This window comes from Coregonus clupeaformis, unplaced genomic scaffold, assembly GCF_020615455.1.
Source record: "Coregonus clupeaformis isolate EN_2021a unplaced genomic scaffold, ASM2061545v1 scaf0797, whole genome shotgun sequence".
In the NCBI taxonomy this organism is placed as follows: domain Eukaryota; kingdom Metazoa; phylum Chordata; class Actinopteri; order Salmoniformes; family Salmonidae; genus Coregonus; species Coregonus clupeaformis.
Genome location: NW_025534252.1, coordinates 208,688 through 230,000, shown reverse-complemented (window position 1 = coordinate 230,000; position 21,313 = coordinate 208,688). Strand labels below are relative to the sequence as shown.

Genomic DNA, 21,313 nt, shown 5'->3' with positions numbered 1-21,313 from the left:
TCTGCTTAGTTCATGCTATTTTAATATTGAATCCATCTCAATTGCTATTATTTCAACAGTAGGCTGGACAGAATTGATCCAATATTCCCCAAGCCTCCTAAGCAGTACGTAAGCAGAACAGGATGACGATGACTTGGCAACACAGAATGTTTCTGAGTGATTTGATTTGGGCTATTCTCAGTACAATTCAATCATAATATGGATGTCGATTTGGCTTGGATCAATTTCTCCTGAGATGTAGTTGCTCTGTCTGTCTGTCTGTCTGTCTGTCTGTCTGTCTGTCTGTCTTTGTCTGTGACTGTCTGTCTTTGTCTGTCTGTCTGTCCATCTGTATGTCTGTCTGTCTGTCTGTCTGTCTATCTGGGGGTAGAAACCTTTAGTCCTGAATGCTCTCTGCTGACAGCATGGTAACCCAGCTATAGTACTTGCAGGATATAATTGATATTATAATAATTGTGTTTATTTCTTATATGTTCGTTATTACATTTGTGATGGATGACCTTTCTAGTAGTGGATGTAGTATGTGATGGATGACCATTCTAGTAGTGGATGTAGTATGTGATGGATGACCATTCTAGTAGTGGATGTAGTATGTGATGGATGACCATTCTAGTAGTGGATGTAGTATGTGATGGATGACCTTTTCTAGTAGTGGGATGTAGTATGTAGATGGATGACTCTTTCTAGTAGTGAGGATGTAGTGTGATGGATGACCTTTCTAGTAGTGGATGTAGTATGTGATGGATGACCTTTCTAGTAGTGGATGTAGTATGTGATGGATGACCTTTCTAGTAGTGGATGTAGTATGTGATGGATGACCTTTCTAGTAGTGGATGTAGTATGTGATGGATGACCTTTCTAGTAGTGGATGTAGTATGTGATGGATGACCTTTCTAGTAGTGGATGTAGTATGTGATGGATGACCTTTCTAGTAGTGGATGTAGTATGATGGATGACCTTTCTAGTAGTGGATGTAGTTGTGATGGATGACCTTTCTGTAGTGGATGTAGTATGTGATGGATGACCTTTCTAGTAGTGGATGTAGTATGTGATGGATGACCTTTCTAGTAGTGGATGTAGTACAGTACCAGTCAAATGTGTTTCTTTATTTTTACTATTTTCTACATTGTACAATAATAGTGAAAACATCAAAACTATGAAATAACACATGGAATCACGTAGTAACCAAAAAAGTGTTACACAAATCCAAATATATGTTATATTTTAGATTCTTCAATTAGCCACCCTTTGCCTTGATGACAGCTTTGCACACTCTTGGCATTCTCTCAACCAGCTTCATGAAATAGTCACATGGAATGCATTTCAATTAACAGGTGTGCCTTCTTAAAAGTGGAATATCTTTCCTTCTTAATGCGTTTGAGCCAATCAGTTGTGCTGTGACAAGGTAGGGGGGGTATACAGAAGATAGCCCTATTTGGTAAAAGACCAAGTCCATATTATGGCAAGAACAGCTCAAATAAGCAAAGAGAAACGACAGTCGCAAAAACCATCAAGCGCTATGATGAAACTGGCTCTCACGAGGACCGCCACAGGAATGGAAGACCCAGACTTACCTCTGCTGCAGAGGATAAGTTCATTAGAGTTACCAGCCTCAGAAATTGCAGCCCAAATAACTGCTTCACAGAGTTCAAGTCACAGACATCTCAACATCAACTCATGTTTCGTCATTTTTTTTCAGTTTCACTTCCTTAACTAGCAAATGCAGCTAGCTAGTTTAGCCTACTGAAACACCCTGCTCAAACAGAGGGATGCTATGTTAGCTAGCCTTTGGTATTACTAATTTATTGCCACTGGGGCCCGCCGGTGTAAGTGCTAAACTGCTTACTTAACTATACACTGTAACATTTCTGCATGATTGTAGCGGGTTTACTAGCGCTTTAGCTATATTAGCTATGTTGACTAGGACGTTACTTTAGCTAATATGGGGACAACGATGTAGGCTGTGTGTAGCGGAAAGGCTTTGGCTTGGAAAGGTTTATTCGCCTGGTCACATACAGCTGATGTGTTGTTCATTGAAGTCCACAAACGAAGGGAAAAGGTGAGAGGAGGAGAGTGCATAGAGGTGAGAAGGAATACAACGTGGCTGCTATGAAAGTGAACTGTGTTTATGGGTGATCGGGGGTGTATTCACTACGCCGATTCTGTTGAAAAACGTTTCTTAAATGGAAGCAAACAACGGGGATAAAAATACCTGAATTTGTCCAATATAAACTCTTGTTTGCGACTGTTAGACTAATGATTACACCCCAGATCAGCTAGATGCAGTCAAGAGAGTGCAAGGCGGTATTAAATGTGTCACTGACATCTCAAATGTTTATCTCGACCTGTGTGCACCTACGTTGTAAAATTTAGTTCAGAGGCTGGGGTTGTAGCAACCTCATGATGGGTACAGGGAACATTCTAGTATCATGTAGTAGCCTAAACCTATCGATGTTACATTGAACTGGTTGAATGGAATATGAATGACAGTCATCCAACATGCTGTAATAGAAACAAGGCCATGCTCATGAAAACAAAATTTGTCCTCCCTCATCATAAACGGCACCGACCACCACTGGTGTGTGTGTGTGTGTGTGTGTGTGTGTGTGTGTGTGTGTGTGTGTGTGTGTGTATGTGTGTGTAGCCCTCTGGCTGTATGTATGGTAGGAAACAGTAGGTCTCCATGGCAACTGCTCTCTGTACCATAAACATCCAAACAAACTAGAAGTTCCTCCTTTCTTTCTCCATCTCTGCCTTTCCTCATGGATTCCATTCCTATGGGAGCGTCCGTGTGTGATTATAGAAGTGATTATAGAAGTGGGAGTGTCCGTGTGATTATAGAAGTGGGAGTGTCCGTGTGTGATTATAGAAGTGGGAGTGTCCGTGTGTGATTATAGAAGTTGGAGTGTCCATGTGTGATTATAGAAGTTGGAGTGTCCATGTGTGATTATAGAAGTGGGAGTGTCCGTGTGTGATTATAGAAGTGGGAGTGTCCGTGTGTGATTATAGAAGTGGGAGTGTCCGTGTGTGATTATAGACGTGGGAGCGTCCATGTGTGATTATAGAAGTGGGAGCGTCCGTGTGTGATTATAGAAGTGGGAGTGTCCATGTGTGATTATAGAAGTGGGAGCGTCCATGTGTGATTATAGAAGTGGGAGTGTCCATGTGTGATTATAGAAGTGGGAGCGTCCATGTGTGATTATAGAAGTTGGAGTGTCCATGTGTGATTATAGAAGTTGGAGTGTCCGTGTGTGATTATAGAAGTGGGAGTGTCCGTGTATGATTATAGAAGTGGGAGTGTCCGTGTGTGATTATAGAAGTTGGAGTGTCCATGTGTGATTATAGAAGTGGGAGTGTCCGTGTGTGATTATAGAAGTGGGAGTGTCCGTGTATGATTATAGAAGTTGGAGCGTCCGTGTGTGATTATAGAAGTTTGAGTGTCCATGTGTGATTATAGAAGTGGGAGTGTCCGTGTGTGATTATAGAAGTGGGAGTGTCCGTGTATGATTATAGAAGTTGGAGCGTCCATGTGTGATTATAGAAGTTGGAGCGTCCATGTGTGATTATAGAAGTGGGAGCGTCCATGTGTGATTATAGAAGTGGGAGTGTCCATGTGTGATTATAGAAGTGGGAGTGTCCGTGTGTGATTATAGAAGTGGGAGCGTCCATGTGTGATTATAGAAGTGGGAGTGTCCGTGTGTGATTATAGAAGTGGGAGTGTCCATGTGTGATTATAGAAGTTGGAGCGTCCATGTGTGATTATAGAAGTTGGAGTGTCCATGTGTGATTATAGACGTGGGAGTGTCCATGTGTGATTATAGAAGTTGGAGTGTCCGTGTGTGATTATAGAAGTTGGAGCGTCCATGTGTGATTATAGAAGTGGGAGTGTCCATGTGTGATTATAGAAGTGGGAGTGTCCATGTGTGATTATAGAAGTTGGAGTGTCCATGTGTGATTATAGAAGTGGGAGTGTCCATGTGTGATTATAGAAGTTGGAGTGTCCATGTGTGATTATAGAAGTTGGAGCGTCCATGTGTGATTATAGAAGTTGGAGTGTCCATGTGTGATTATAGAAGTTGGAGTGTCCATGTGTGATTATAGAAGTTGGAGTGTCCATGTGTGATTATAGAAGTGGGAGTGTCCATGTGTGATTATAGAAGTTGGAGCGTCCGTGTGTGATTATAGAAGTGGGAGTGTCCATGTGTGATTATAGAAGTTGGAGCGTCCGTGTGTGATTATAGAAGTGGGAGTGTCCATGTGTGATTATAGAAGTTGGAGTGTCCATGTGTGATTATAGAAGTTGGAGCGTCCGTGTGTGATTATAGAAGTGGGAGTGTCCGTGTGATTATAGAAGTTGGAGTGTCCATGTGTGATTATAGAAGTTGGAGTGTCCATGTGTGATTATAGAAGTGGGAGTGTCCATGTGTGATTATAGAAGTTGGAGCGTCCGTGTGTGATTATAGAAGTGGGAGTGTCCATGTGTGATTATAGAAGTTGGAGTGTCCATGTGTGATTATAGAAGTGATTATAGAAGTGGGAGTGTCCATGTGTGATTATAGAAGTTGGAGCGTCCGTGTGTGATTATAGAAGTGGGAGTGTCCGTGTGTGATTATAGAAGTGGGAGTGTCCGTGTGTGATTATAGAAGTTGGAGCGTCCGTGTGATTATAGAAGTTGGAGTGTCCATGTGTGATTATAGAAGTGGGAGTGTCCATGTGTGATTATAGAAGTTGGAGTGTCCGTGTGTGATTATAGAAGTTGGAGTGTCCATGTGTGATTATAGAAGTTGGAGTGTCCGTGTGTGATTATAGAAGTTGGAGTGTCCATGTGTGATTATAGAAGTGGGAGTGTCCATGTGTGATTATAGAAGTTGGAGTGTCCATGTGTGATTATAGAAGTTGGAGTGTCCATGTGTGATTATAGAAGTGGGAGTGTCCATGTGTGATTATAGAAGTGGGAGTGTCCATGTGTGATTATAGAAGTTGGAGTGTCCATGTGTGATTATAGAAGTTGGAGTGTCCATGTGTGATTATAGAAGTTGGAGCGTCCGTGTGATTATAGAAGTGGGAGCGTCCATGTGTGATTATAGAAGTGGGAGTGTCCGTGTGTGATTATAGAAGTGGGAGCGTTCGTGTGTGATTATAGAAGTGGGAGCGTCCATGTGTGATTATAGAAGTGATTATAGAAGTTGGACAAACTTTCCACAGAGGGTTCTACCTGGAACCCGTTTTGGTTCTACCTGGAACCTGGCCAGAAATGTACTTAGCTATTTCAGAAGCATACTGTCTGGTACCTAGTCTATCTCTGGCCAGCACTAGAGAGAGACGAGGGAGCCTCCCAAATGGCACACTATCCCCTATATAGTGCACTACTTCTGAACAGGGCTCTGGTCAAAAGTAGTGCGCTATTTAGGGAACAAGGTGCCATTTGGGAGGCAGACATGAACTGTACCAACCCCAGCCAGCCAGTACTGCTGAACCCAACACAAAGACATTCCCCTGGACTGTACCAACCCCAGCCAGCCAGTACTGCTGAACCCAACACAAAGACATTCCCCTGTACTGTGTGGAGATATCTGAACACCTCCTAGTTCTTCACCAACACACACACAGACACACACAGACACACACACAGAAAAGACACAGCCTTGAACTCTGCCTAGGTCTGGACTGTTCACCAGGAAGCACATAGCAGCTCACTGACTCCCATGGCAACTGGAAAGGGCTCCTTCTAACCAGCCGATGGTTAATATCCAATTCATTCAGCCACAGTAGCACAGTACATCAAGCTCTTTCTAGTTAGCCACTGACTGTTCATAATAATACAGTATGTACATTAACCATTTATATTCTGTTACCCCATGCGTAATGCATTCATCCAATTCACAAGGTAGAGTAGGTATGAACCTTCTCACCTCCCACTCCCTCTCTCCTCCCCTCCCCTCTCTGCTGTCCCCCCTCCCCTGTCCGCCTACCCTGTCCCCCTGTCCCCCTGTCCTCTCCTCTCCCCTACCCTCTCCCCTGTTCCTTCCCCTGTCCCCTCCCCTGTCCCCCTGTCTCCCTGTCTCCCTGTCCCCCTCCCCTCCCCCTCCCCTCTCCCCTGTCCCCCTCCCCTCTCCCCTGTCCCCTCTCCCTGTCCCCCTCTCCTCTCCCCTGTCCCCTCTCCCCTGTCCCCTCTCCTCTCCCCTGTCCCTTCTCCCTGTCCCCCTCTCCTCTCCCCTGTCCCTCTCCCCTGTCCCCCTCCCTCTCCTCTCCCCTGTCCCCTCTCCTGTCCCCCTCTCTCTCCCCTGTCCCTCTCTCCCATCCCTGTCCCCTGTCCCCCTCCCTCTCCTCTCCCCTGTCCCCCTCCCCTGTCCCCCTCCCTGTCCCCCTCTCCTCTCCCCTGTCCCTCTCCCCTGTCCCCCTCTCCTCTCCCCTGTCCCCTCTCCCATCCCTGTCCCCTGTCCCCTCCCTCTCCTCTCCCTGTCCCCTCCCTCCCCCTCCCCTGTCCCCCTCTCCTCTCCCCTGTCCCCTCTCCCATCCCCTGTCCCCCTGTCCCCCTCCCTCTCTCCTCTCCCCTGTCCCCTCCCCCTGTCCCCCTCCCTGTCCCCTCCTGTCCCCCTGTCCTCTCCTCTCCCCTGTCCCCCCTCCCTCCTCTCTCCCTGTCCCCTCTCCTCTCCCCTGTCCCCCTCCCTCTCCTCTCCCCTGTCCCCTCTCCCTGTCCCCTCTCCTCTCCCCTGTCCCTCTCCCCTGTCCCCTCTCCCTGTCCCCCTCTCCTCTCCCTGTCCCTCTCCCATCCCTGTCCCCCTCCCTCCCTCCCCTGTCCCCCTCTCCTCTCCCCTGTCCCCCTCCCTCTCCTCTCCCCTGTCCCCTGTCCCCCTCTCCTCTCCCTGTCCCCTCTCCCATCCCCTGTCCCCCTCTCCTCTCCCCTGTCCCCTCTCCCCTGTCCCCTCTCCCATCCCCTGTCCCCTGTCCCCCTCCCCTCTCCTCTCCCTGTCCCCCTCCCTGTCCCCTCCTGTCCCCCCTCCCTGTCCCCCTGTCCTCTCCTCTCCCCTGTCCCCCCCCCCCCCCCCCCTGTCCCCCTCTCCTCTCCCCTGTCCCATCCCCTGTCCCCCTGTCCCCCTCCCTCTCCTCTCTCCCCTGTCCCCTCCCCTGTCCCCCTCCCCTGTGCCCCTCCCTGTCCCCCTGTCCTCTCCTCTCCCTGTCCCCTCCCTCCCCTCTCCCTGTCCCCCTCTCCTCTCCCTGTCCCCTCCCCTCTCCTCTCCCCTGTCCCCCTCTCCTCTCCCCTGTCCCCTCCCCTCTCCTCTCCCCTGTCCCCTCTCCCTGTCCCCTCTCCTCTCCCCTGTCCCCTCTCCCATCCCCTGTCCCCTGTCCCCCTCCCCTCCCCTCCCCCTGTCCCCCTCTCCTCTCCCCTGTCCCCCTCCCCTCTCCTCTCCCTGTCCCCTCTCCCCTGTCCCCTCTCCTCTCCCCTGTCCCCTCTCCCATCCCTGTCCCCCTGTCCCCCTGTCCCCCTCCCCTGTCCCCTCCCCTGTCCCCCTGTCCTCTCCTCTCCCCTGTCCCCTCTCCCCTGTCCCCCTCTCCTCTCCCCTGTCCCCTCTCCCATCCCCTGTCCCCCTGTCCCCCTCCCCTGTCCCCCTCCCCTGTCCCCCTGTCCTCTCCTCTCCCCTGTTCCCTCCCCTCTCCCCCTTCATGTTGATGATGATAAAGGCTCTTTCTCAGTGATGTTCTGCGTTGCCGCGGGTGATTAGGAACCATGACTCACTCTTAAGTGTGTGACAGAGACAGAGGCCAGGTCATGCCACAGGACCACAGGCAGTTAACTACTGACGACAACACTAGTGTGTGACAGAGACAGAGGCCAGGTCACATCACCAGACCACAGGTAGTTAACTACTGACGACAACACTAGTGTGTGACGCTGCAGAGACAGAGACCAGGTCACATCACCAGACCACAGGACAGAACACAGGTCATTAGCTAATGTGATGGACGTCATGCTGCTGTCTTAACAATAGACCTACCTATTGCTCTTCCTCTCCCTCTCCTCCTTCCTCTCCTCCTTCCTCCTCCCTCTCCTCCCTCTCCTCTCTTCCCTCTCCTCCTTCCTCTCCTTCCTCTCCCTCTCCTCTCTCCTTCCTCTCTCCTCTTCTCCTCTCCTCTCCCGCTCTCTGAACAGCTACCATTGAAAGGGTAAAGTGAGTTTGTGTTGTCTACTAGAGGGAGAGATCCATAGTACCTCTGTGTAACAGTGATAGGGAGAGATCCATAGTACCTCTGTACAGGTCCTATAATTCACTAGTGGTTGTAACCCCCAGACAGAGAACAGGTCCTATAATTCACTAGTGGTTGTAACACCCAGACAGAGAACAGGTCCTATAATTCACTAGTGGTTGTAACACCCAGACATAGAACAGGTCCTATAATTCACTAGTGGTTGTAACACCCAGACAGAGAACAGGTCCTATAATTCACTAGTGGTTGTAACCCCCAGACGGAGAACAGGTCCTATAATTCACTAGTGGTTGTAACACCCAGACAGAGAACAGGTCCTATAATTCACTAGTGGTTGTAACCCCCAGACGGAGAACAGGTCCTATAATTCACTAGTGGTTGTAACCCCCAGACAGAGAACAGGTCCTATAATTCACTAGAATCAACCAGAATGAGTTACTCTCTAGGGACCTGTAAACAATGAGACGTCCTTGTGGCACAAATGGCACCCTATTCCCTATATAGTGCACTACTTTAGACCAGAGAATGGCACCCTATTCCCTATATAGTGCACTACTTTAGACCAGAGAATGGCACCCTATTCCCTATATAGTGCACTACTTTAGACCAGAGAATGGCACCCTATTCCCTATATAGTGCACTACTTTAGACCAGAGAATGGCACCCTATTCCCTATATAGTGCACTACTTTAGACCAGAGAATGGCACCCTATTCCCTATCTAGTGCACTACTTTAGACCAGGGTCCCATGGGAATAGGGAGGAGGGTGCCATAAGGAACACAGCCTTAGTAAATACAGTGCCTTCGGAAAGTATTCAGACCACTTGACTTTTTCCACATTTTGTTACGTTACAGCCTTATTCTAAAACTGATTAAATCGTTTTTTCCCCCTCATCAATCTACACACAATACCCCATAATGACAAAGGAAAAACTGGTTTTTAGAAATTTTAGCAAATCTATTAAAAATAAAGAACTGAAATATCACATTTACGTATGTATTCAGACTCAGTACTTTGTTGAAGCACCTTTGGCAGCGATTACAGCCTCGAGTCTTCTTGGGTATGACGCTGCAAGCTTGCCACACCTGTATTTGGGGAGTTTCTCCCATTCTTCTCTGCAGATCCTCTCAAGCTCTGTCAGGTTGGATGGGGAGCGTCACTGCACAGCTATTTTCAGGTCTCTCCAGAGATGTTCGATCGGGTTCAAGTCTGGGCTCTGGCTGGGCCACTCAAGGACATTCAGAGACTTGTCCCGAAGCCACTCCTGCGTTGTCTTGGCTGTGTGCTTAGGGTTGTTGTTCTGTTGGAAGGTGAACCTTTGCCCCAGTCTGAGGTCCTGAGCGCTCTGGAGCAGGTTTTCATCAAGGATCTCTCTGTACTTTGCTCCGTTCATCTTTCCCTCGATCCTGACTAGTCTCCCAGTCCCTGCCGCTGAAACACATCCCCACAGCATGATGCTGCCACCACCATGCTTCACCGTAGGGATGGTGGCTGGTTTCCTCCCGACGTGATGCTTGACATTCAGGCCAAAGAGTTCAATCTTGGTTTCATCAGACCAGAGAATCTTGTGTCTCATGGTCAGAGTCCTTTAGGTGCCTTTTGGCAAACTCCAAGCGGGCTGTCATGTGCCTTTTACTGAGGAGTGGCGTCCGTCTGGCCACTCTACCATAAAAGCCTGATTGGTGGAGTGCTGCAGAGATGGTTGTCCTTCTGGAAGGTTCTCCCATCTCAACAGAATAACTCTGGAGCTCTGTCAGAGTGACCACCGGGTTCTTGGTCACCTCCCTGACCAAGGCCCTTCTCTCCCGATTGCTCAGTTTGGCCGGGCGGCCAGCTCTAGGAAGAGTCTTGGTGGTTCCAAACTTCATCCATTTAAGAATGATGGAGGCCACTTTGTTCTTGGGGACCTTCAATGCTGCAGAAATGTTTTGGTACCCTTCCCCAGATCTGTGCCTCAACACAATCCTGTCTCAGAGCTCTACGGATTATTCCTTCGACTTCATGGCTTAGTTTTTGCTCTGACATGCACTGTCAACTGTGGGACCTTATCTAGACAGGTGTGTGCCTTTCCAAATCATGTCCAATCAATTGAATTTACCACAGGTGAACTCCAATCAAATTGTAGAAACATCTCAAGGATGATCAATGGAAACAGGATACACCTGAGCTCAATTTCGAGACTCATAGCAAAGGGTCTGAATACTTATGTAAATAAGGTACCGGTATTTCAGTTTTTTTATATTTTGTATACATTTGCCAAAAAAATCGAAAAACCTGTTTTCGCTTTGTCATTATGGGGGTATTGTGTGTAGATTGATAATCAATTTTAGAATAAGGCTGTAACGTAACAAAATGTGGAAAAAGGGAAGGGGTCTGAATACTTTCTGAATGCACCGTATGCTTGGTTCTAACACTCACATGTGTTCACTGCGGTGGTTGGGGTTGTGGTACGTTATATAATATGACGTTAGGTTCACCTTAACATGTCTGTTGACGCCAGAGACAGAGACTCATCAACAGGTAATGACAGTTATTATCTTTCTCTCTGCTGCATCCAGTCACTTTGGGCCTGACCATCAGCCCACTGCTTTGACCTGGTGACTGGTGGACCTGACCATCAGCCCACTGCTTTGACCTGGTGACTGGTGGACTTGACCATCAGCCCACTGCTTTGACCTGGTGACTGGTGGACTTGGCCAGCAGCCCACTGCTTTGACCTGGTGACTGGTGGACCTGACCATCAGCCCACTGCTTTGACCTGGTGACTGGTGGACCTGACCATCAGCCCACTGCTTTGACCTGGTGACTGGTGGACTTGACCATCAGCCCACTGCTTTGACCTGGTGACTGGTGGACTTGGCCAGCAGCCCACTGCTTTGACCTGGTGACTGGTGGACCTGACCATCAGCCCACTGCTTTGACCTGGTGACTGGTGGACCTGACCAGCAGCCCACTGCTTTGACCTGGTGACTGGTGGACCTGACCATCAGCCCACTGCTTTGACCTGGTGACTGGTGGACTTGACCATCAGCCCACTGCTTTGACCTGGTGACTGGTGGACTTGACCATCAGCCCACTGCTTTGACCTGGTGACTGGTGGACTTGGCCAGCAGCCCACTGCTTTGACCTGGTGACTGGTGGACCTGACCATCAGCCCACTGCTTTGACCTGGTGACTGGTGGACCTGACCAGCAGCCCACTGCTTTGACCTGGTGACTGGTGGACCTGACCATCAGCCCACTGCTTTGACCTGGTGACTGGTGGACTTGACCATCAGCCCACTGCTTTGACCTGGTGACTGGTGGACCTGACCAGCAGCCCACTGCTTTGACCTGGTGACTGGTGGACTTGACCAGCAGCCCACTGCTTTGACCTGGTGACTGGTGGACTTGACCAGCAGCCCACTGCTTTGACCTGGTGACTGGTGGACTTGGCCATCAGCCCACTGCTTTGACCTGGTGACTGGTGGACTTGACCAGCAGCCCACTGCTTTGACCTGGTGACTGGTGGACTTGACCAGCAGCCCACTGCTTTGACCTGGTGACTGGTGGACTTGGCCATCAGCCCACTGCTTTGACCTGGTGACTGGTGGACTTGACCAGCAGCCCACTGCTTTGACCTGGTGACTGGTGGGCCTGACCAGGAGCCCACTGCTTTGACCTGGTGACTGGTGGGCCTGACCAGGAGCCCACTGCTTTGACCTGGTGACTGGTGGGCCTGACCAGGAGCCCACTGCTTTGACCTGGTGACTGGTGGGCCTGACCAGGAGCCCACTGCTTTGACCTGGTGACTGGTGGGCCTGACCATCAGCCCACTGCTTTGACCTGGTGACTGGTGGACCTGACCATCAGCCCACTGCTTTGACCTGGTGACTGGTGGACTTGACCAGCAGCCCACTGCTTTGACCTGGTGACTGGTGGACCTGACCATCAGCCCACTGCTTTGACCTGGTGACTGGTGGGCCTGACCATCAGCCCACTGCTTTGACCTGGTGACTGGTGGACTTGACCATCAGCCCACTGCTTTGACCTGGTGACTGGTGGGCCTGACCAGGAGCCCACTGCTTTGACCTGGTGACTGGTGGACTTGACCAGGAGCCCACTGCTTTGACCTGGTGACTGGTGGACTTGACCAGCAGCCCACTGCTTTGACCTGGTGACTGGTGGACCTGACCATCAGCCCACTGCTTTGACCTGGTGACTGGTGGACCTGACCATCAGCCCACTGCTTTGACCTGGTGACTGGTGGACCTGACCAGCAGCCCACTGCTTTGACCTGGTGACTGGTGGACTTGACCAGCAGCCCACTGCTTTGACCTGGTGACTGGTGGACCTGACCATCAGCCCACTGCTTTGACCTGGTGACTGGTGGACCTGACCATCAGCCCACTGCTTTGACCTGGTGACTGGTGGACCTGACCAGCAGCCCACTGCTTTGACCTGGTGACTGGTGGACCTGACCAGCAGCCCACTGCTTTGACCTGGTGACTGGTGGACTTGACCAGCAGCCCACTGCTTTGACCTGGTGACTGGTGGACCTGACCATCAGCCCACTGCTTTGACCTGGTGACTGGTGGACTTGACCAGGAGCCCACTGCTTTGACCTGGTGACTGGTGGACCTGACCATCAGCCCACTGCTTTGACCTGGTGACTGGTGGACCTGACCATCAGCCCACTGCTTTGACCTGGTGACTGGTGGATTTGACCATCAGCCCACTGCTTTGACCTGGTGACTGGTGGGCCTGACCATCAGCCCACTGCTTTGACCTGGTGACTGGTGGACCTGACCATCAGCCCACTGCTTTGACCTGGTGACTGGTGGGCCTGACCAGCAGCCCACTGCTTTGACCTGGTGACTGGTGGACCTGACCAGCAGCCCACTGCTTTGACCTGGTGACTGGTGGGCCTGACCAGCAGCCCACTGCTTTGACCTGGTGACTGGTGGACTTGACCAGCAGCCCACTGCTTTGACCTGGTGACTGGTGGACCTGACCAGCAGCCCACTGCTTTGACCTGGTGACTGGTGGACCTGACCAGCAGCCCACTGCTTTGACCTGGTGACTGGTGGACCTGACCATCAGCCCACTGCTTTGACCTGGTGACTGGTGGACTTGGCCAGCAGCCCACTGCTTTGACCTGGTGACTGGTGGACTTGACCATCAGCCCACTGCTTTGACCTGGTGACTGGTGGACTTGGCCAGCAGCCCACTGCTTTGACCTGGTGACTGGTGGACCTGACCAGCAGCCCACTGCTTTGACCTGGTGACTGGTGGGCCTGACCATCAGCCCACTGCTTTGACCTGGTGACTGGTGGACCTGACCAGCAGCCCACTGCTTTGACCTGGTGACTGGTGGACTTGACCATCAGCCCACTGCTTTGACCTGGTGACTGGTGGACCTGACCAGCAGCCCACTGCTTTGACCTGGTGACTGGTGGACCTGACCATCAGCCCACTGCTTTGACCTGGTGACTGGTGGACCTGACCAGCAGCCCACTGCTTTGACCTGGTGACTGGTGGACTTGACCAGCAGTCCACTGCTTTGACCTGGTGACTGGTGGACCTGACCATCAGCCCACTGCTTTGACCTGGTGACTGGTGGACCTGACCAGCAGCCCACTGCTTTGACCTGGTGACTGGTGGACTTGGCCAGCAGCCCACTGCTTTGACCTGGTGACTGGTGGACTGGACCAGCGGCCCACTGCTTTGACCTGGTGACTGGTGGACTTGACCATCAGCCCACTGCTTTGACCTGGTGACTGGTGGACTTGACCATCAGCCCACTGCTTTGACCTGGTGACTGGTGGACTTGGCCATCAGCCCACTGCTTTGACCTGGTGACTGGTGGACCTGACCATCAGCCCACTGCTTTGACCTGGTGACTGGTGGACTTGACCATCAGCCCACTGCTTTGACCTGGTGACTGGTGGACTTGGCCATCAGCCCACTGCTGACCTGGTGACTGGTGGACCTGACCATCAGCCCACTGCTTTGACCTGGTGACTGGTGGACTTGACCATCAGCCCACTGCTTTGACCTGGTGACTGGTGGACTTGACCATCAGCCCACTGCTTTGACCTGGTGACTGGTGGACTTGACCATCAGCCCACTGCTTTGACCTGGTGACTGGTGGACTTGACCATCAGCCCACTGCTTTGACCTGGTGACTGGTGGACCTGACCATCAGCCCACTGCTTTGACCTGGTGACTGGTGGACTTGACCAGCAGCCCACTGCTTTGACCTGGTGACTGGTGGGCCTGACCAGCAGCCCACTGCTTTGACCTGGTGACTGGTGGACCTGACCATCAGCCCACTGCTTTGACCTGGTGACTGGTGGGCCTGACCATCAGCCCACTGCTTTGACCTGGTGACTGGTGGGCCTGACCAGCAGCCCACTGCTTTGACCTGGTGACTGGTGGACTTGACCAGCAGCCCACTGCTTTGACCTGGTGACTGGTGGACCTGACCAGCAGCCCACTGCTTTGACCTGGTGACTGGTGGACTTGACCAGCAGCCCACTGCTTTGACCTGGTGACTGGTGGACTTGGCCAGCAGCCCACTGCTTTGACCTGGTGACTGGTGGACCTGACCATCAGCCCACTGCTTTGACCTGGTGACTGGTGGGCCTGACCATCAGCCCACTGCTTTGACCTGGTGACTGGTGGACTTGACCAGCAGCCCACTGCTACATTTGACCTATATACAGTACCAGTCAAAAGTTTGGACACACCTACTCATTCAAGGGTTTTTCTTTATTTTTTACTATTTTCTACATTGTAGAATAATAGTGAAGACATCAAAACTATGAAATAACACATATGGAATCATGTAGTAACCAAAAAAATGTTAAACAAATCAGAATATATTTTATATTTGAGATTCTTCAATTAGCCACCCTTTGCCTTGATGACAGCTTTGCACACTCTTGGCATTCTCTCAACCAGCTTCATGAAATAGTCACCTGCCTGGAATGCATTTCAATTAACAGGTGTGCCTTCTTAAAAGTGGAATTTCTTTCCTTCTTAATGCATTTGAGCCAATCAGTTGTGTTGTGACAAGGTAGGTAGCCCTATTTGGTAAAAGACCAAGTCCATATTATGGCAAGAACAGCTCAAATAAGAAAAGAGAAACGACAGTCGCAAAAACCATCAAGCGATATGATGAAACTGGCTCTCATGAGGACCACCACAGGAATGGAAGACCCAGAGTTAACTCTGCTGCAGAGGATAAGTTCATTAGAGTTACCAGCCTCAGAAATTGCAGCCCAAATAAATGCTTCACAGAGTTCAAGTCACATACACATCTCAACATCAACTGTTCAGAGGGGACTGTGTGAATCAGGCCTTCATGGTCGAATTGCTGTAAAGAAACCACTACTAAAGGACACCAATAAGAAGAAGAGATCTACTTGGGCCAAGAAACACGAGCAATGGACATTAGACCGGTGGAAATTTGTCCTTTGGTCTGGAGTCCAAATTGGAGATTTTTGGTTCCAACCACCATGTCTTTGTGAGACGCGATGTGGGTGAACAGATTATCTCCGCATGTGTAGTTCCCACCGTAAAGCATGGAGGAGGAGGTGTTATGGTGTGGGGGTGCTTTGCTGGTGACACTTTCTGTTTAATTTTGCCTTTAATTCTAAAATTTATTTAGAATTAAAGGCAAATTTAACCAGCATGGAAGGAGTGAAGGAAAAGCAGCCAACAAGTGCTCAGCATATGTGGGAACTCCTTCAAGACTGTTGGAAAAGCATTCCAGTCAAGAGTGTGCAAAGCTGTCATCAAGGCAAAGGGTGGCTATTTGAAGAATCTCAAATGTAAAATATATTTTGATTTGTTTAACACTTTTTTGGTTACTACATGATTCCATATGTGTTATTTCATAGTTTTGATGTCTTCACTATTATTCTACAAAGTAAAAAATAGTTAAAATAAAGAACAACCCTTGAATGAGTAGGTGTGTCCAAACTTTTGACTGTTACTGCACTACGTTTGACCAGAGCCATGTGGGACCTAGTCAAAGTTAGTGCGCTACATAGGGAATATGGTCCCATTAGGGATGCAGTCTGGGTCCTCTCTGGTGTTGACATAAGGCCTGGTTACTGGGTCCTCTCTGGTGTTGACATAAGGCCTGGTTACTGGGTCCACTCTGGTGTTGACATAAGGCCTGGTTACTGGGTCCATTCTGGTGTTGACATAAGGCCTGGTTACTGGGTCCATTCTGGTGTTGACATAAGGCCTGGTTACTGGGTCCATTCTGGTGTTGACATAAGGCCTGGTTACTGGGTCCACTCTGGTGTTAAGACATAAGGCCTGGTTACTGGGTCCATTCTGGTGTTAAGACATAAGGCCTGGTTACTGGGTCCATTCTGGTGTTGACATAAGGCCTGGTTACTGGGTCCACACTGGTGTTGACATAAGGCCTGGTTACTGGGTCCATTCTGGTGTTGACATAAGGCCTGGTTACTGGGTCCACTCTAGTGTTGACATAAGGCCTGGTTACTGGGTCCATTCTGGTGTTGAGACATAAGGCCTGGTTACTGGGTCCACTCTGGTGTTAAGACATAAGGCCTGGTTACTGGGTCCATTCTGGTGTTGACATAAGGCCTGGTTACTGGGTCCATTCTGGTGTTGACATAAGGCCTGGTTACTGGGTCCACTCTAGTGTTGACATAAGGCCTGGTTACTGGGTCCACTCTGGTGTTGACATAAGGCCTGGTTACTGGGTCCATTCTGGTGTTGACATAAGGCCTGGTTACTGGGTCCACTCTAGTGTTGACATAAGGCCTGGTTACTGGGTCCACTCTGGTGTTAAGACATAAGGCCTGGTTACTGGGTCCATTCTGGTGTTAAGACATAAGGCCTGGTTACTGGGTCCATTCTGGTGTTGACATAAGGCCTGGTTACTGGGTCCATTCTGGTGTTAAGACATAAGGCCTGGTTACTGGGTCCATTCTGGTGTTGACATAAGGCCTGGTTACTGGGTCCATTCTGGTGTTAAGACAAAAGGCCTGGTTACTGGGTCCATTCTGGTGTTGACATAAGGCCTGGTTACTGGGTCCACTCTGGTGTTGACATAAGGCCTGGTTACTGGGTCCACTCTGGTGTTAAGACATAAGGCCTGGTTACTGGGTCCATTCTGGTGTTAAGACATAAGGCCTGGTTACTGGGTCCATTCTGGCGTTAAGACATAAGGCCTGGTTACTGGGTCCATTCTGGTGTTAAGACATAAGGCCTGATTACTGGGTCCACTCTAGTGTTGACATAAGGCCTGGTTACTGGGTCCATTCTGGTGTTAAGACATAAGGCCTGGTTACTGGGTCCATTCTGGTGTTAAGACATAAGGCCTGGTTACTGGGTCCACTCTGGTGTTGACATAAGGCCTGGTTACTGGGTCCATTCTGGTGTTGAGACATAAGGCCTGGTTACTGGGTCCACTCTAGTGTTAAGACATAAGGCCTGGTTACTGGGTCCATTCTGGTGTTAAGACATAAGGCCTGGTTACTTGGTCCATTCTGGTGTTAAGACATAAGGCCTGGTTACTGGGTCCATTCTGGTATTGACATAAGGCCTGGTTACTGGGTCCATTCTGGTGTTAAGACATAAGGCCTGGTTACTGGGTCCATTCTGGTGTTAAGACATAAGGCCTGGTTACTGGGTCCATTCTGGTGTTAAGACATAAGGCCTGGTTACTGGGTCCATTCTGGTGTTGACATAAGGCCTGGTTACTGGGTCCATTCTGGTGTTAAGACATAAGGCCTGGTTACTGGGTCCATTCTGGTGTTAAGACATAAGGCCTGGTTACTGGGTCCATTCTGGTGTTAAGCCATAAGGCCTGGTTACTGGGTCCATTCTGGTGTTAAGACAAGGCCTGGTTACTGGGTCCATTCTGGTGTTAAGACAAGGCCTGGTTACTGGGTCCATTCTGGTGTTAAGACAAGGCCTGGTTACTGGGTCCATTCTGGTGTTAAGACATAAGGCCTGGTTACTGGGTCCATTCTGGTGTTAAGACATAAGGCCTGGTTACTGGGTCCATTCTGGTGTTAAGACATAAGGCCTGGTTACTGGGTCCATTCTGGTGTTGACATAAGGCCTGGTTACTGGGTCCATTCTGGTGTTAAGACATAAGGCCTGGTTACTGGGTCCACTAATATAATATGCTTTAGGGTGTGTTGACTTACTCATTGACTCACTCCATACAGTATAACCACTGAGATTATGTGTCTGAATCAATTTAGTGTCTGAATCACCTTAGTGTCTGAATCAACTTAGTGTCTGAATCACCTTAGTGTCTGAATCAACTTAGTGTCTGAATCACCTTAGTGTCTGAATCACCTTAGTGTCTGAATCAACTTAGTGTCTGAATCTGAGGTTTGAATATGCAGGTTTTGTCTTTTTCTGTGATAATGATTTTTGACCAATGTGAGCGTTCTTTTGTGTGATCACATTGGTCTGACTGTTTGTATCTGTCTCTCAGATTTCAATAACACAATAGATACAACATATTAATTATCTCTCTCTCTCTCATATTCTCTCTGTCTCTCTCTCTGTCTCTCTGTCTCTCTCTCTCTCTCTGTCTCTCTCTCTCTCTGTCTCTCTCTCTCTCTCTCTCTCTCTCTCTCTCTCTCTTCTCTTTCTCTTTCTCTTTCTCTCTCTTTCTCTGTCTCTCTCTCCCTCTCTCTCTCTCTCTGTCTCTCTCTCTCTGTCTCTGTTCCAGAGAGGTGGAAGGTGAGTTGGAGGTGGTGTGGGGGGCAGCGACCAGAGAGAACCAAAGGATTAGGGAGACCCTCCAGGACTCCAGCCCACCTCTCCCCTCCCTCAGCCCAGCCAGAGGGCACCATGGCAGTGGTCTGAGCGATGGACCCTCCCCCGGCTGGCTCTCCCACCCCCGGGATGAGGTGTTCTCCCCCCGTCCGCACCCTGACAGCCGCCCTCCCTTCACCTCCTCTCCCCAGAGCGCCGGCCGGCCCGGCCTCCACCGCAGCCCTATGTTCGAGTCCGACTCGGACCAGCACCAGAACCCCTCCTCAGATGAGAGCGAGAAGAACGGCATGGACTTCTATTCTTAGTGTCCCTTTTGTATTGATCTGACAGAAGACCAGTAGCCTGGTCCCAGATCGGTTTGCGCTCTTGCTAACTCCATTGCTCAGTGCCAAGCCAAACATGACATGACCATTCCATAAGGAGTTGGCAAGAGAGTAGAACCACACTGGCACCAGGCTAGAAGACCAGGTCTGTGTTGGTCAGACTGTTCAAACAATTCCCAAGGTATTCACTTGATGATTTACAATGTTAAAACCCAAGTAATAGTGTGTTTATTTACGTAGCTCCGTTTTGAGTGTGTATGATCTCTGGGTTATTGAGTAGATTTGATATGTACGGCTGACTCCGTGTCTCGGCTGACTCCGTGTCTCGGCTGACTCCGTGTCTCGGCTGACTCCGTGTCTCGGCTGACTCCGTGTCTCGGCTGACTCCGTGTCTCGGCTGACTCCGTGTCTCGGCTGACTCCGTGTCTCGGCCAATCAAACTGCATTACTGTGCGTCTATTATCCTATCTAGCTCTTTAGGGACAAATAAATGTGTAATTTTCTGTTCACCTGCTGTCCTGTTGTTCATCCATTTAACCGTAATTACCAGATCTACGTCCCAAATGGCAACCTATTCCCTATCTAGTGCACTACTTTAGACCAGAGAATGGTACCCTATTCCCTATATAGTGCACTACTTTAGACCAGAGAATGGCACCCTATTCCCTATATAGTGCACTACTTTAGACCAGAGAATGGCACCCTATTCCCTATCTAGTGCACTACTTTAGACCAGAGAATGGCACCCTATTCCCTATATAGTGCACTACTTTAGACCAGAGAATGGTACCCTATTCCCTATCTAGTGCACTACTTTAGACCAGAGAATGGCACCCTATTCCCTATATAGTGCACTACTTTAGACCAGAGAATGGCACCCTATTCCCTATATAGTGCACTACTTTAGACCAGAGAATGGCACCCTATTCCCTATATAGTGCACTACTTTAGACCAGAGAATGGCACCCTATTCCCTATATAGTGCACTACTTTAGACCAGAGAATGGCACCCTATTCCCTATATAGTGCACTACTTTAGACCAGAGAATGGCACCCTATTCCCTATATAGTGCACTACTTTAGACCAGAGAATGGCACCCTAGTCCCTTTATAGTGCACTACTTTAGACCAGGGCCCATAGTGAATAGGGTTCCATTTGGGACACTTGACTTTTTCCACATTTTATTACGTTACAGCCTTATTCTAAAACTGATTAAATAGTTTTTTCCCCCTCATCAATCTACACACAACACCCCATAATGACAAAGGAAAAACTGTTTTTTAGAAATTTTAGCAAATCTATTAAAAATAAAGAACTGAAATATCACATTTACGTATGTATTCAGACTCAGTACTTTGTTGAAGCACCTTTGGCAGCGATTACAGCCTCGAGTCTTCTTGGGTATGACGCTACAAGCTTGGCACACCTGTATTTGGGGAGTTTCTCCCATTCTTCTCTGCAGATCCTCTCAAGCTCTGTCAGGTTGGATGGGGAGCGTCGCTGCACAGCTATTTTCAGGTCTCTCCAGAGATGTTCGATCGGGTTCAAGTCCAGGCTCTGGCTGGGCCACTCAAGGACATTAAGTCCTATACAAATACACTCAAGTCCTATACAAACAAATGTATAATTTTCTGTTCACCTGCTGTCCTGTTGTTCATCCATTTAACCGTAATTACCAGATCTACGTCCCAAATGGCACCCTAGTCCCTTTATAGTGCACTACTTTAGACCAGAGAATGGCACCCTATTCCCTATATAGTGCACTACTTTAGACCAGAGAATGGCACCCTATTCCCTATATAGTGCACTACTTTAGACCAGAGAATGGCACCCTATTCCCTTTATAGTGCACTACTTTAGACCAGAGAATGGCACCCTATTCCCTATATAGTGCACTACTTTAGACCAGAGAATGGCACCCTATTCCCTTTATAGTGCACTACTTTAGACCAGAGAATGGCACCCTATTCCCTATATAGTGCACTACTTTAGACCAGGGCCCATAGTGAATAGGGTT

The 21,313-nt window shown here is 49.5% G+C and overlaps 1 protein-coding gene across 1 annotated transcript in view; it reads left to right on the top strand.

Annotated features, from left to right (window-relative positions):
- Window positions 1-19,802, top strand: part of LOC121559092 — a gene marked incomplete at its 5' end in the record, with an annotated part of 20,921 nt that extends 1,119 nt beyond the window's left edge. The window contains one exon of the mRNA XM_045216783.1: window positions 18,926-19,802. Coding sequence (XP_045072718.1) covers window positions 18,926-19,277 — 352 coding nt within the window. The remainder of the gene's footprint in view (window positions 1-18,925) is intronic.
- Window positions 19,803-21,313: the final 1,511 nt, after the last annotated feature.